This window comes from Orbicella franksi, chromosome 11 (assembly GCF_964199315.1).
Source record: "Orbicella franksi chromosome 11, jaOrbFran1.1, whole genome shotgun sequence".
NCBI classification, from domain to species: Eukaryota; Metazoa; Cnidaria; class Anthozoa; order Scleractinia; family Merulinidae; genus Orbicella; species Orbicella franksi.
The window spans coordinates 8,210,684-8,227,465 of NC_138155.1; the positions used below are offsets into that span (position 1 = coordinate 8,210,684).

At 38.7% G+C, this 16,782-nt stretch overlaps 1 protein-coding gene across 1 annotated transcript in view; it reads left to right on the top strand.

Moving 5' to 3' along the window:
* Positions 1-12,610: 12,610 nt before the first annotated feature.
* LOC145502418 (netrin receptor UNC5C-like) overlaps positions 12,611-16,782 on the top strand; it is a 30,857-nt gene continuing 26,685 nt past the window's right edge. Inside the window, exon 1 of the mRNA XM_081481747.1 lies at positions 12,611-12,822. Within this exon, the coding sequence (XP_081337873.1) occupies positions 12,794-12,822 (29 nt within the window). The 5' untranslated portion in view covers positions 12,611-12,793. The remainder of the gene's footprint in view (positions 12,823-16,782) is intronic.

A 16,782-nucleotide genomic window follows, 5' to 3' on the forward strand; every position in this document is an offset into this window, starting at 1 on the left:
AGCCCTCCACCTCAGAACCATCACAGATATGATATGATATTTTTAAACTCTCTGAAATTTCAGATTATTCAAGATTAACATATGCACATACATCATCTGGGGCAACCCTAAAACACTGAATTTGGAAACCAAAATCCGGAATCCAGAATCTGGAATCCGGAATCTGGAACCAAAAACCAGAATCTGGAATCCAGATATTATGAATGATGATAGAAATAATTCACTTCAGCAATGTCTTATAAATAAATATGAGCAAAAATTATTTTGTTGTTACTTATTTTCTTGGCTTTACTTCAGCCACATATTGTAATTGCTAAAAAATTATTGACTAGTTCTGAACAACCCTTAGCTATATATCTGGCCTGGTTGTTCAAAAGCTGCATAAAGCTATCCACTGGGTACATCACTATCCAGTCAGGGTTACTGATTTTTTGGGTGGATAGAGTTACTCATAGCCTGCGAGCAGGTTCTAGTATCTGTCTTTAGTATCTGAGCAGGATGAATAGGTGTATAGTGTTTTTCTGCATTGGCATGTCACCAAGAGCCTTCATGCGGCTTTGCCACTCATGCCCTGGTGAGAGCCCGCTTCTTGTCTAGATCAAATTGCTCTGAGAAGACTGGTGAGCAGCACATTAACAACAAGCTATTATACGCTATTGCGGTGAGTTTCTGGCAGTCTTTTAGCATCTTTTAACAACATGTGGTCTGATCTGTTAGCAAGTGAGAAGCAGACGGAAGTAAGTGTGCAGCATTTCTACAGATTGTTTTAATATGATGGCCGCCAAGAATATGAAAGGCTGATTTGTCACAGTATCAGTGTGGAAATTGTGTTAATCTGGAATTGGTCTCGTATCGGTTGGAAAAATCAAATTTCATATTTAGGCCAGATGGGTTAGCCTTTGGACTTCGAAAGTGGGGGGCGTGACCGTCAATGTACAGGGGGCTGCCACTGACGGATATCCTGTTCTCTATGACATTTTCTATCTTGTTCAGTATCTACTAGACATAAAGGATAAATTTATACTCCCGGTAAATTGAAGATCACTTATTAAACAAAATGGCTATTACCAGCAAGCTTATTTTAGACACTCTCGAGGTGCTTGGAATAAAATTAAGACGCACTTTACTAGATTCTCATAATCATAGCCCTCACTAAAAATAACGGTTGCATGATTTCAACAGACGGGGAATTTTTGTTTCAAAAAAGGTTAAGTTTGAAGTCCTTTTTACTTGGCAGCTTACTTTTTACAGTCGAAAAGCTAAGCAAAACAATTTTCGTGTATTTGAAGAACTTATATTCTTTGATTTCCGGATTCCGGTTTCCAGTTTCTGGATTCCGGTTTTTGGTTCCAGATTCCGGATTCCAGTTTCTGGGTTTTAGGGTTGCCCCATCTTTAACAGAGTGTTTGCTTCACATTCAGTTTACACATGGCTGTTATCCAGTGTAGGCAGACTTATAAGTTTTCCGTCAAAAATATATTGCAACAACTGTTGCATCTTTCATTACCTATTCTTGTGATGAAATGATGCAAAATCCAAGAACAAGAAGTCATAAGCATAAAACTAACTTACGTGGTAGTGTTTACAGTTCCTCTTACTGTCTGCATATGCTGTCCATAAACTGGTGCTGCCTGGACAATGTACATTATTTTTCTGATCACACCTTTTAAAACGTCACTGTTATATAATTTGCTCTGAAAAAGCAATACATGAAATGTTATGCCTTTGGCACTCACCAAATACCTTTACATGATGTATAATGTACACCATATCAACATTCACAATTCTTTTAACTTTCATTGTAAATATTTTGTGTCATTTTCCCTCACTTGAAGACTGGACTTCCACATTAGGTGATAATTTGCCTCTGGAATCTCTATGAATTCACAGGGAGTGATAACAATTAAATCGTGACAAATTTTAGCAAAGTAGGCGTTCAAATGTCAGATTTTAATGCTAAGTTTATACAGTAACTCTACATTACCCTTCGTATATATATATAACCTCTCAATTATTGCACCCATAGACAGAGGGTGTGCTGGGGGAAGAAATGTTCTAAACTCTCTGAACTTTTCCCCCTTACCTGTAATAGGATGACTATTATGAACTACGGTTTGTAACCAACACCAACATCAGGTTATGTATACACATGTATGTTTTGTTGTCGTCTGTAATCATTCAAAAATAAAAATTTAAAATCCTCCACAAAGTTCATACTCAATAACACTGCTACTGTACATGTAGTGCTGTTACTGGAATTCAATTTAAGTGAGACTGTTGCAACAGCTCTGTCAAAATTGTTTGTAGCAGAAGGCAGGATAACAGAATATACATGTAGCACACAGAAAAGGCTAGAGATACATACATGTCAGTTATCAGTTAGGATTTGGTGAGCTTCTGTGCTGTAGGTATGGTGGAAAATAATAGATTATCAGAAATGAAGGTTCCTGAGACATTTTGACAGCACTGAGAGGAATTAATATATAAATTCACAAAAGAAGGAGAAGTTCTTGCCCTGTCCAGTTCTCTGTAATAAAAATATCATTCAGATACAAGTCATTTATTATACATGGTTTGTGTTTGAAGCCGATATAATGCACACTCTGTTGGCCAATTCCAGTGCATTATTTACATTTACATGGTATACCTCGGTAAAATCATAAAACATTGCGTGCGACTAAAAAAATATAAAAAATAAAAAATAAAAAATGAAAAGAAATGCCTAATTCATAACAATTTAAAATATTCAACACTAAAATGAATGTAATTCTTTACTTGAAAATTATTCTCCCGTAATGCCCATGGGCCAATTACAGGCATGCTAAAAAGTCCTAACACAAAGTAAAAGGAAATTAAGAAAACTATTGCTTTTTTCCGGAAAATTGTAGTGACTGAAGACAATGATGGAACACTCTGAGAGTGCATTCTATCAACCTGATGAGATAAAATTTAAGGAGAATACAGAATTCACAAATTTATGTCACAAACGAATTGGTTCAGGACAGGAGAAAGGAAACTGTACAGCCAGGAAGAAACTGAAACTTTCTTCGACGAGCAAAACAGTATGCATGCACAACAAAGAAAACAGTCAGTGACATTCATTTAATAAGTTAGTTAATAAAAAAATTAGTGTGAAAAAGAGAGCAGAGAGAGAGAGTGGAGATAGGAGAATGCTCTCTCAAACTAAATTGTGTATATATGTATGTAAAAGTTATTCTTATTACCGAGAAATGGTCAGGGCAAGAACTTCTATTACACTGTTCAATTTACCGAGTTAATTAGTACCATCTCACTTTTTAGGAACATTTCCATATTAAGTGTAAATTAATACCGCATTGGGGAATAACCTCTTATTACGAAAATAGGGTCTATGTACGCCCACCAAAAGCAGTGGTACAAATAAAATGAAATAGCCAATCAAAATCAAAGCAGAGCTTTATTTGCAGACAGGATTGCCATGCAGAATCGTCTACTCGACATTTTGGACTATATAAGCATTTCACCAAACCGAACTAATTGGACAGACAACAAAATAAAACGAGGAAATCTACATTATAAACACAAGATATCACTACATCTGAGCTGGAGTATCAACAGCAAATCCCTTCTCAATGAAAGGTGACCGAATAAACGAGAGGATAAAGAAAATTCGTTTAAGCTTGCGGTGTTAAAGTTTAAAAATTATTCACACTTAAATTTGAATATTACTGAGAGTCTGTATTTTTGCCGACGGCTTAATTTAGCTTTGCAGTCATTTTATTGGCAGTAGCTTTACCAGTCTTCAACCAAATTAACCTCGGAATTCACAAAAGCATTTCGCCAAACCGAATAAATTGAACTAACAAAACGAGGAAATCTCCCTACTTTGTAACCACAATATGCAAATATTCACATAGGAACAAAATTAAATTTAGCAAATCCTGTTCGCTTCGGCTTAAAATGGTTTTTAGACCTTCCTTGGTTTTCAACAACAGAAGAAGAAATTTTAGCAGTCTACGAAGCGGCAGTGCTAACTAACTCAGAGAAAACTTCAAAACTGGCCCGGCCGTGTTTACAAGTACGGTTTTGGCTAAGCTTATTTTTAGACGTGAGGTTATAAGCTTAAGTTGACGACGAAAATCGACAGAAAACTTAATTTGTTTACAACTTACAGCAACCTCCAAAGCGACCCACGTGTTATTGTTTAGAGACGAGCGAAATTAAAACGATGCAATTTTTAAAATCTCTTACAGCCGGGCTTCAAATAAGGAAGACTTTTAATGGATTCCAATTGAAAATAAGCTTCTATCGCCGAGGCAACTCGTTAATTTTCATAGCAAACGCAACAACAAAAGTCACTTACCGCAGGTTGGCAATTCAGTTCGGCCAGTGTAAATCTTCCGGGCAGAAACTTGCAGCAAAAGTTGTGAAGACTGAACTGAAGTTATATTTTCGATAGATCAACGACTCAACTACTTCTTTCCGCTACGTTTACTGTTTTGTAATTTCCCTAAAACACTCGGGCACGTTTGATTTCTCTTGCTCATCACCTGACCAAATCAGGTGACTTTTGAATTTTCTTGCACGGCTGCACAGCATCACGTTCGCGCGAATTTTGAACTTGGCCATGGGGAGTTCGGCAGTCTTCTGAATCAATTTGTCGGGTACTTTCGCCTCCTTTCTATAGCCCTCGTTAGCTTTGGTTCACGGCATTGTTCGGTATTATTTCACCTCCTTTCTCTAGCCCTTGACTAGCTATAATTCACGGCATTGTTCAGTATTGTCTCGCCTCCTTCCCCAGCGCTGGCCCGCTCAGTGTTTTTCGCGATCTTCTTCGCTACTTCTTTGCCTGTTAATTCTTGCTTTCTGTTTTTTTTTTTGCTTCAGTGCAACCCTGTCTTAAAAATATTAGATCAACCTCCGCTATCGTTCTTCTTTAAAAATGCCGCCAAGAAAAATGGCATTCTCCCGCTACAAACCGAGGGTACATGTCTCTGTCAACCTATTAGCTGGAGTATGGCCGCCATCTTGCGCGACTCCGTCGTCGTCGTCGTCGTCGTCGTCGCCGTCGTGCGTACGCGCCCACGAGCAATACCGCTAGCCATGATAACCATCAGAAAATCAATTCATGGGTTTCCTTTTCTTCCCTATATGGGTATGGGGCTGCGCTTGGCGCCCCTTCGGGCCATCGGAGCTCCGCTATTATTGCACCATCATTGGTAGCCGTTGACAAATCTCCGATGATTTAATGGTCTTAATCTAGAACTTTCTTCGAGATATATATGAGCATGAACGATATGAACGACACGATAATAACACTATTAACAACAGCTTTCTTTCTTAAAAGTCATGATTAAATTTAATTGGTGTTTTCCACGAGTAAAGGGCTAGCAAAGTCATCTAATTTAATAATAAACCTCTATCCCGACCGATGTATCGATTTTGGTCACTCCAGTGACCACAGATTGAAAACGTGACAGAAAATTGGTGTTAGTTTCGATTCTCACCAAATTTGGAAAGTGGGATGATCTCGTCATTAGCCAATGACAGGCCATTTTTCAGCCCTTTTCGTCATATCTCCCCCTCGGGAGAATTTTGTCAAGTTAGCTAATTTAGTATGCAAGCCACCGTAATCGCGGTCGCCGTCGGCGAAATGTTAATTTGCTCAAAATTAGGGCAAAATCTTTCGGAGATGGAAGTCAGGACATTCTTAAGGATACAGAAAATAATTTGGGACCAGTTGCTTGCTTCTAAGGCTGAATTAATCCAGAAGTAGGCTGTATTTTCGTTTTGCTGCAGAAAGCCACGCGATGAAATATTATCGGCTTGTTCTGCCGTCGTGTTCTGTTTTTTCTCTTGGTCTTTTTTGTAGCCCGCCGAGGCCAGTCTTTCGTCTAAATCACTTGAAAAAAGTTCGAAAAAGATGTTCCCATTCAAGTTTAAGCTCTCAGGCGACAATTCTGGAGTTTTTTGGCCGAAACGTCGGCTTTGTTATGTCCGTGTTTTTCGGTTGCTATGGGCGACCGTGGCTTCCTTTCTTAGGTCAAGTCTGGGGAGTGAGGTCACAACAAATTCTAATTAATTCTGGTTTTGTTCGATTTCGCTGAAATTTTAACGCGATAAAGCTGGATTGTTAAGGAATAGATTTATTGCCTGCCGATGTGTGGTAGCTATTAACGCTATAGTGATATATCGCTTCGAAGTCAGGGTTTTGAAGAGAGTTTTTTTTTGCAGCGTGTGGGTTCTACATGGTTTTGTAATCGGAAGTTTTTGTTGACCCCGAAGGAAAAAATATCCGAAAAAGGTCATTTCATCGACGATTCAAACGAATATAAATATGTATATGTTCAGAGCTAAATTTCTGGTGAAAAAATATAATTTTTGACGAGCGCTGGGTTTTTAATTTTTTCCCGCCAAAGTCAGTATCGGAGATAAGATTTATTAATGTTTCAACAGCTTTTGGCGAGTAAACATCACAGTTTGCGTGACTCAAAATTTGGCCGAGTGGAAGCTTGGGTCTGGTCGCCGACAAATCTAAAAAAAAAAAAAACGGCTAAACCATGAACCGCGCTCGGCCCATGGCCGCGCGGTTAATAAATGCGATGCTTTGAGGCCTTTGTGACCTCCGAGTCGTTTTCATGCTATTCTCACCAGGCCTCGCGCTACGTCCGCCATTAGGCACCTTAAGCAACAGACGTTTTCGTTGACGACGGCGACGTGACGACCGATAAGAAACTGGGGCTAGAACGGCTTCAGGTTGCGGTCGCGACAGCAAGTTACCATCCTTAAAGAAGGATTTCTCGGGCTAGCGTCACATCTTATTGTTTTGTCCAAAAATAACTCGATGGAATTAAACCTTATACTATTCATGTTTTACTAAGAGATGTAAAATCATTGCCAAAAAATAACGAAACAATTTAAGTTTATAAACTTTGCCTGCTTTGAAATGTCAAACGTAAAGAGCAAAAATTATTTTACTTGTAAAACGTGTATTGCTAAAGTAATTAATTGCGAGTCTTAACCAAAGTTTCTATCACCGCTCATTGAAAAAAAAAAGGTGTATTTTTAGACTGCCAAGATTACACACAGGTAGCATCACGAGCCAGAGCAAACGGAAGCTCAAAAATTCGCCAGGTCCGGTTGCTATGGGGTGATGTCATTTAGCTGTTAGGTTGCTGTCATCGCAAGACTTTTGCGGTTCTATTGTGGTTAGCGATAATTGCTTTCAGTGAGAGCAATTGTGTACAAAAGTAACCTGGTTATTTTCAGATATGATCTGGCCACATAATTGATATTTTATAATAAATTTTCATAACGCGGGAATATTGCGCGGTCATATATATAGAAAAAAGACTTCGACTTCGAATGAACCCGTCATCGGTCGTTGAAAACGGACACAAAACGAGATGTGCCTCTGAGTTAGAAGATATGGTGTCTTTCTGGCGCATTTGTGCGAAATTGAGCCAGTTTCCAATCGAATTTGCCTTGAGGAGTTAAAGAAGGCGCGTGGGTTTTCTTTTCACGGGAAGGGAAACAAAGGAGCTGCCCTGACTATACATTTGGATTGGTTTTCGCTTAAACCATAAAACAGTTGTTGAAAACTAAACGAAACCGCCAGCCACGATTGATTTATACATGACTTCATTCACCTAAGAACGACGGAGAGAACGAGAAAGTGTTTTCAGCTTGCGCTGCCCATGATCAACCTCCCAGAGCATCGAATCAAGACAACAGCTTCAAAACTCAACAAGTCAAACGCACAAAGTTAAGTCTTCCGATTAATATTTTATTTACACCATAACTTACACCCATTGTCATGCTTTTAGATTGTATGGGGACTAGATAGCTACTAAAATGTTAAATCACTATTTTCATTCGTGGGTTAGACCCTAGACTGAAGTCCATGGTACACCAGTTTTCTGAAAGACAAATCCAGATATATAGTAAAATCACCATGTAGCCACATATTATAAATCCGCTCTGGTTTTCCCACGTAAACGTTCTCGCAGTATTTCTACGTTACCGAGTGCTACAGGATATTTTACAAAAACCACATAATTTTTCAGTGATGCGTGACACTATAGGAAACAAAAACAACAACAAAATCGTCATTTTTCCCTCGCTCGTTCATATCATACGAACATGTGACATATCCTTGTCTGGTTCACCCAGGCTGAAGTCCATGCAATACAGTTGCTGAGCGCTTCGGGATATGTAACAAAATCGTCATAGTTATTTTTCCGTCGTGCGTGACATTATAGGAAAATGTTACATATCCTTTTCTGGCTCACCCGGGCTGAAGTCCATGCAATACAGTTGCTGAGTGCTTCGGGGTATGTAACAAAATCGCCATAGTTATTTTTCCGTCGTGCGTGAAATTATAGGAACATGTTACATATCCTTTCTGGTTCATCCAGGCTGAAGTCCATGCAATACAGTTGCTGAGTACTTCGGGATATGTAACAAAATCGTCATAGTGATTTTTCCGTCGTGTGTGACATTATAGGAACATGTTACATATCCGTTTCTGGTTCATCCAGGCTGAAGTCCATGTAATACAGTTGCTGAGTGCTTCGGGATATGTAAAAAAATCGTGATAGTTATTTTTCCGTCGTGCTGTTTCCAGAATAGCTCGGCATTTCTCGTAAAGAATTACATCATGTACTCGAGATTTCTATCGCTCTTGAGAGCTTTGACATAATTTTTGAGATTAACTGATTTTCAAAGTGTCGGTGCACATGATCTTCGAATTCGAATACTAGAAAATTCAGATTATTTTTGGAATCGCTAAGCAACAAACATGTATACGGAGAATACCCTAAACAGGTTTCAATCAGGCTTTCCGCGGAAAATCTGAGAACATTTCTGACTCTCGGGCATTTCTGGGCTGCTGGGCATAGTCACTTCGCTTACTGAATAACAGTGATAACTGAGATTAGCGAAAACGTTTCACCTATACGTGCTCCGTAGCTTTACAAGAGTAAGAAATGTATCAAAAAGTCTAAGTTTTAAACTGGCGTTTGCGCCCCAAGCTAGAAAACACATTGTTTCAACGTTATTTATTCTTTTAATCCAAATTCTTCGTCAGTCGCGCGATTTCCGGAATCGCCGACTATTAAAATGTTTTGTATCTTTCTGACATTTCACACTTTAGGATTATGACACATTCGTGCAAAACTTGACACGTTTTGTGGAACATAAACGATCACCGACAGGGATATGATTACACTGGAATGTTGTAAGCCACTGGATATCCCGTGGAGATGTAGGACTAAAAGTTCTACATCTCCACGGGATCCCAGGTCCGTTTTTTGGTTGCTAAGAACGTCTGGCTCGTTATGTTTGAACAAAATCTTAGCTCACTGCGTTTTTCATTCGACACACTGATCTGCCGCTCAAATACAGGAGTTTCGCCAGCTCTTTTGATAAAGAATCGTAAACAGCATTCTGCGAAGGATGCAATAATCTTGTATTTACAAGAAATAAAATTCAGGCGAGACAATTTGGTAGCGCGAAGTTTTCCAGCTCTTGTAAACATTAAAAATTTACCTGTACACACTGTTCGAATACAAAATTCATCGAGTCGATTAAAGAAGCCTCTCCGTTAAACGAAACATCAAGACGAGGGGATTGCCAAAATAAAACCAATGTTATTTCAAGCTATAGCAATCTACCGATTATACGTTGAGAAAATCTGAAAAAACTAATTATACTGAGCGGCATTACGTTGGATGAAAGCAACCTCTTCGCTGAAGGCTAGTTTGACATGCCAAAAACAATTTTTCAGTTAAGAAAAAATGAGTCCAGGAATACTTCCAGAACATTGTTTTAAGCATAAAGGCAATCATTATGCAGCTTTACCTTGGTTCGGCACCAAAATAGCACAAAAGTAAGCTAAAAGGGATCAAAACAAAAGATTAAGTACTCACGTTTTCGTCGCGACGTGAAACTCCACGTTCTCACGTTCTCGACCTCAGGGCAACGTCAGGTCACAACGTGTTGTACATGCGCGGTTGCCGTCGTCAGGCCGGCGACGTCTGTTGCTTAAGGTACCTATTATCAAAGTTTAAACTGATACATCGTAATAAGGGAAAGTCCCTATGTAACTGATATGGAAATCACAAGCTTCATTCGAAACCGAAAGTGTAAAATTGATTGTTGGGTGGAAATAAGCCAAACAAACTTTGTCTTTCACATATGATTGAAGCTGGGTCTCAATTTGCTGCAAATCAAACAATCTTGTCATATACTTGAAGTCTGCCAGTTCCCTTTCGGGTAAGTACATTGTTGTTTCAAGAAGACCGTCTGCCATATTAAATTTTCCTGCTGGAAGGCAGTTCAACGCTTTCGTTTACGATTTGGAATTTATGCGACTCATTAAAGGACTCATATTAATTGGTGGAAATGTAACAAAAATCCTCTAAGATCGACGTACTACCTGCAAGGTATACTATTTTGCATTGTCGTGTGGCTCGGTATAGTAAGCTCTGTATCGATTCTGTTTCACTGAAAAGGCTGTGAAATGTTTCTCGTTATATTACTTATATTAATGCCGTTGTTTCATCTTAATGTATGGTCAGGTGCCAATTGCGATTACCATGAGAGGCTCTTTGTGGATTTGCACGCTGTCTGTAGTGCTAATACTGATTCAGATGCAATTTATGAGAGTTTATGCAGGTACGTTAAGAAATGAGTAGAGGGCCACAGACTTCATCGCATAACTTCATCGCATGACTTCATCACCACCGCGTGCTTTCCTGGTGAGCCATTCGTTTGCCCAAAATGTCATAACAATCAGGACATCATTAATTCAATTAATTCACAGGCTCCTACGGTTTTGCATTACCATAATAAGTGATCAGTGATCAGTGAACTCTCGTTAAAGTTCCTCATTGCCAATTATTAGATGGCAAACATGATGCAAAAGAAAATAAATTGCGCGCTGCAATTCAAGTGTCATTATAGAAGAATTTCGCGTGTACACTTATTCAGATGGGCCAATTTGTTTTCCTGCCGTATCAGCCACTATAGTTCACCACTAAATTTTCTTTTGTCTTTATGGCCAAATCAGATCACGTGGTACGATCTCGCGCGGGCACTATCAGGCGTTATTATTTACCACTTATCCGCCCATAGTGCCTGCCTGAAGAAAATACCCGGATGGATAGTACTCGTCCGTTAAATTTTTTTCTGTCAACAAACCGGCTAATAGAAAATAAACAATTGAAATTGTATTAAGTGGGTTTTGTCTGTTTTCTTTTTCAAATTTTACATGTGGCTTTCACGGCTTTCATCTAAAAATGTTGAAAATAATTCAATATGGTATCTGAACTGGCGCGCGGAAGAAAATTTAGTGGTGAAAAATAAAAACAATACAGTGTTTATGTCTCGGAACTATTGGTTTGATAGTTGCCCCCTTGGAAATTTGACGTTCTTAAAACTAGCATATTTTCCCTCGAAGCTTCGCTTTTCGGGTAAATATTTCTTTTAAGAACATCAAATTTCCACCGGGCCAACAATCAGCCGATAGTTCCTCGACACAAACACTGTATTGTTTAAATAGTGACCGTTCGAGAAAAATACCCGAATGAATAGTACTCGTCGTGAACTTTTTTCTGTAAACATTACGGCTTATAGGAAAAAAAAATGAAACGCAATTTGTTGTAATAAGAATGGCAACTCCCGTCGCTTTTTAAATTTTTCATTTGGCTTTCACGTCTTTCTTCTAAGAAAGTTGAAAATAATTCAATTTGATTTTTGAACTGGCGCGCGGGATAAAATTTAGTGGTGAACAATAATAATAATAATAATAATAATAATAAAAATAGTGTTTATGTCTTGGAACTGTCGGTCTGGTAGTTGAAAATTGGATGTTCTTAAAACTGGCATGTTTTCCCTTAAAGCTTCGCGTCACGGGCAATTATTTGTTCGTTTGTTTTGTTTTTTGTTTCGTTTTTTTTTTATTTGAACTATCAGTCTGATAGTTGCTCCTTGGAAATTTGCTGTTCCCAGAACTAGCATATTTTCCCTCGAAGCTTCGCTTCTCGGGCAAATATTTGTTTTAAGAACATCAAATTTCCGCTGGGCAACTATCAGTCGATAGGTCCTTGACAGAAACACTCTATTGTTTAAAAAGAATGGGAAGTGTAGGGAAGTAGCTTCCTCTTACACTTTTAGGTGAAGATGAATTGAGTTAATCCTCTCATATGGATTTCAGTTAAAATTTATTACCAACAAGTAGTTTTTAGAGGGCTAAAGGGCTAGTGGGCAGAGAAGTCTCGAGACTGTCGAGAAAAGCCAGCTTTTTTAAAACCAGAAGTTAAAATTTCTCGTTTTCAGAGACTTTGTAAGTCAATAGTTGGCATAACAGATTGTTTGTGGACGTGTAAATTCAGTTTCACTCAAAGTAGATACAGTTATGGATATGAACGCCCGAAAAAAAAAATATATTGAACGGGAAAACTTAGTAATGAACAATATAGTGGAGAAAATATTGTTTTCTTCTCTGCGCGTAATATGTGATTTTTTACAGTATAAAATATTTTCTCTTCAACAGTACTTCCACTTCATGACAGAAATCACTAGCTCATAATCTAAATGCTAATTATTTACTTTTATTATCATTAGCTGTTGTTATTACTAAACCTGATACCTGTCCGCGCTTGGAGGTTCCGCCAGGAGCCATTCTTAAAAACCGTTCTTGCAGCAACACGTATGGATCAAAGTGCGTGTTTGTCTGTCAAGATGGATTTGTCATGATCAGGAAAGAAGGGAAAGAAGGAAATGCGACTAGAACGTGCTTACAGTCTGGACAATGGAGTGGAAACCCAATCAAATGTACAGGTACTATTTGTAAGCAAGACATAGAATCTTTTGTCACAATTTCAAATATCTGTAACTGCAATGTTACAGTAAATGTACGAAATCTACGAGATATTTGAAACACCATAATCTTACTGCTACGTTTAAACTTATTTTAATGGCAAGTTTTAACTTTTACGCAATGGTTTGCGTTTTCGTTGATTGGTTCTCGCCACATTTGCAACAGTCAGTAACTGTTTGGGGCTATGGAAATGATCGAAGAGTAAACTTAACTTCCTCGTCATTGGTAATAGGAAAGGGGGATTCTGCTTCACTCTCCGGTCGCAGAAAACTAAAATCAGCCTGGTTTCAGTAGGTTAACGTTAGCTCACTGTTTGTTTTTGCTCGTTCGGTTTCACCTTAATTTGAACTCCACTCTGGATTTTTCAGTATGATTATATCAAGAGCTAAAAAGATGGCAAAATCCTTTTAAATACCTCTTAAGCCATTGTTTTAATTGTAGTGTCTGACTTAGTGGTCAGTGCTTTTCGTCATATTTAGTTCGCAGGACAAAACTGTTCTGTATCGACGTTTTACAACAAAAAACTTAAAACAAACAAAGTGACACAAGTAATTTTGTGATTGTCCTAAAAGAAACTGGTCTTCTTTGAAGTCTTTTAACTGTTCTAGCCACTAGATCGATCTTCGTCTGTTTTGAAGATGGCTGCCTTTAGCTCGCGCTTGGTACAAGTCACAATTGCATGAGATCCTAACTGCTGTGTTAAAACGTTGTCGGCCGAGAATCTCAGACACTGCTATTTGTGCTTTTAGGAAAGTTTCTGAACCTGTTTCTGGGCTCATCTGTTAGGAGCTTGCCATTTTCTCGCACTCTCTTGCCTAACACCTTGAAATTACTACTTTGTCTGGTTTGCCATGTGGCTTCAGTGGAAGCAACACAACTTGAATCTTTGATTCTCCAAACCGCTGATGTATCACCGCGGGATTATAGTTTTGTTTAAATATATTATCGCTCCTTTCTCATTCATCTCGTCGAATCCACAAACACGCAATGATGCTTTTCGCACATCGACACTGTTCTAACACTGCGAGGTCGATGTAAACCATAACTATTTTTTCTTTTCTGAGAAATCGCCCAATTTTTCGTACCTTTATGATTCATTCCGCAAATTTAGATACGCTGTAACGCAAGTCTTCCTAGCATGGTTTCCATAAAAATAACTTTCCATGTGCGGAATTTAATAAGGTCCAGACGACGATCGAATAGTATCCCATGATGCATCTGGTTTAGACTTATATTATCACTGCGTACGTGACGTCATCATTTATTCCACGCTCTCGCGATGAAACTATGGCGTGCTTTCACACTTGTCTGGATTCCGTGGCTTCTGCTTTTAAGAGTACCGAGTTAGTTTATATTCACTGCTTTTCAAAGGAGAATTTTGCCGTTACAGTGAAGGGTTTTACTTGTGTTTCGTTGGTCTGTCGAGAAATACTTATAAGCTATGTGGAAAGCATGGACGAACGAAGAAGAGCTCTCGCCCCTGTGATTGTTGTGAATTCGCCTACGGACGAATAATTCGCTGGGGTAAAAGCCCCGTGCTGATACGAATAAGTTACAACAGGTACATTCTCCGAAGAGATGTAAAGGGGTTTTCTGATTTTTCTTTTGATATCTCTTGTCCGCTTCTTAGCAGGCTTGTTTCGTGTTGTGCCGTTTGCTGCATGACATCTTTTGATTACGGCTCCATTGAACTATTGAAATTTACGAAGTTAAACAATCATTACTAAGGCTAGTTATCACTACTGAGCATTTCGCAGTTTCGGAAAGAATAGTAACCAAAACACCTTCGAAAATAATCATTTTGACTCTAAAAGATGACCAAGCTCGGGAATAAAGCGCCAAACGAACTGAGACTTGAAGCAGACATTCACACACGCAACACTGGTATGTTACGAAATTTCAGTCCACTTCGATCGCTTTAAAGGTCATAAAAATGCGGGTACTTCTCGGTACTTCTTTGCCAAAAATCATTATTATGTCTATATTTTGTGGCGTGATGCCCAAAAATCGAAGACATCAACATACTGTGCAAAGAAAAGCGAATATTCATGACCTTGTTACGGGTCAACGAACACTTTGTGATGCAAATAATCACATAACAAAATCAAAGACAAGAATACTATAATAAGGCCGCGCTCCTAAACACTTACAAACCATTATAATCGTGTCAAAGATTTAAATAATGCACTTTTCTAACCTTTTTCTTCAATAAATATAAGAAATGGACCGCGGAGAAAACCACGTTATTTCACGCTGAAATCCATGATAACTTCGATGTTGCGTCACGTACATAGAAAATTGCATCATGGGATACTATTCGATCGTCGTCTGAATAAGGTCTAAGGTTCTACGATGCCACTCCGCCGCTTTGATTATTAATGTTAAAGAAGGGAGTTCTGGTTGAACTCAGTGTGTCATTGTTAGGCGACACGTCACAATCTCATACTTTTTTGCCGTTACAATGTGCTTTCAGCATTGTATTTCATTTCATTTCTGTTTGTCAAACACAAATCTGTTTAAGGCGGAGGATGGAGACTAATCCGTTGAGTTATGCAGTATTTCTTTTTCTCCCGATCTATTCAGTTTCATGAGCGAATTATGCAAAACCGAAGCCGCCCTCCTGACCCCGCCCCCGTCCCCGCCCATAAACACACCCTTTCCCTAGGTTGAGGATTTTTATGTAAACAAACTATCATTCAGAGATTTGAAATATTGTCCAGACAGGATCTAATTAACGAGAAACGAAATATTGTCATGATCACAGGGAGCGTGAACTTCTCCAGTCCTCATTTGTTGTGACTGCCTAAGAATCTAATGTTTCTGATTTTCCTGTAGTTGCCTTGGAGGTTACTGATGTTTTGATATTTTACCGCAGAGGGAATAAAACCAACGACGAAACCTCGAACGAGTGAAAAAATCTCTCTACCAGCCAAAATCGTCATAGGATTAATAATTCTCATATTACTGACTGCTGTCGCCACCATTCTTGTGCGGTAAGTTCTTAAACAGCAAATGGAATGGTGTAAAGTGGCAAATTTTATCATACCCTAGATTAGCACAGCACAACATGGCATACCATAGAATAGCATCATATAGCATTCCATAACAAAACTTAGCGTATAACGTAGGATAGAGTAGTATAGCATAGCATAGCACAGCACAGCATAACATAGCATAGCATGGCGTGGCATGGCATGGCATGGCATGGCATAACATAACATAACATAACATAACATAATATAGCATAGCATAGCATAGCATAGCATAGCATGGCATGGCATGTACAAGCTCCATCATGATTTTACCTTGAGAAGTGTCTTGGTGAAGCGGGATTCACCAAACTGCCCAAATGCATTGGAACTTTATACAATCACTTTTCCAGGTCATTTCCACCGCACATCAAAAAATTAGCTAAGGAGTATAGGACTCACCTGCCAAAGCCAGTAGAAATTATTGTTCTACAATGCGCAGATCTGAGCAGAGATAAAAAGGAACGGATGTTAACAAGCTTTTAATAGCTGTGGGTATTTTTTCGTTTCCCTCTATCAATCAATCAATCAACCAATCAACCAACCAACCAGCCAATCAATCAATCAATCAATCCATCAATCAATCAATCAATCAGTCAGTCAGTAAGGCAATCAGTCAATCAATCGATCAATCGATCAATCGATCAATCAATCAATCAATCAATCAAACAAACAATGAATCAATCGATTAAACAGTCAATCAATAAATTATTCAAAAAGTCAATCAATCAAGCAATCAATCAATGGATGGATGGATGGATGGATAGATCAATTAGTAAGTCAGTTAGTCCGACCGTGGTTAGTCAGTCCGCCAGTCCATCAGTCCGTCAGTCCTTCAGTCCGTCAGTCCGTCAGCCCGACAGTTCGTCAGTCCGTGAGTCCGTGAGGCAG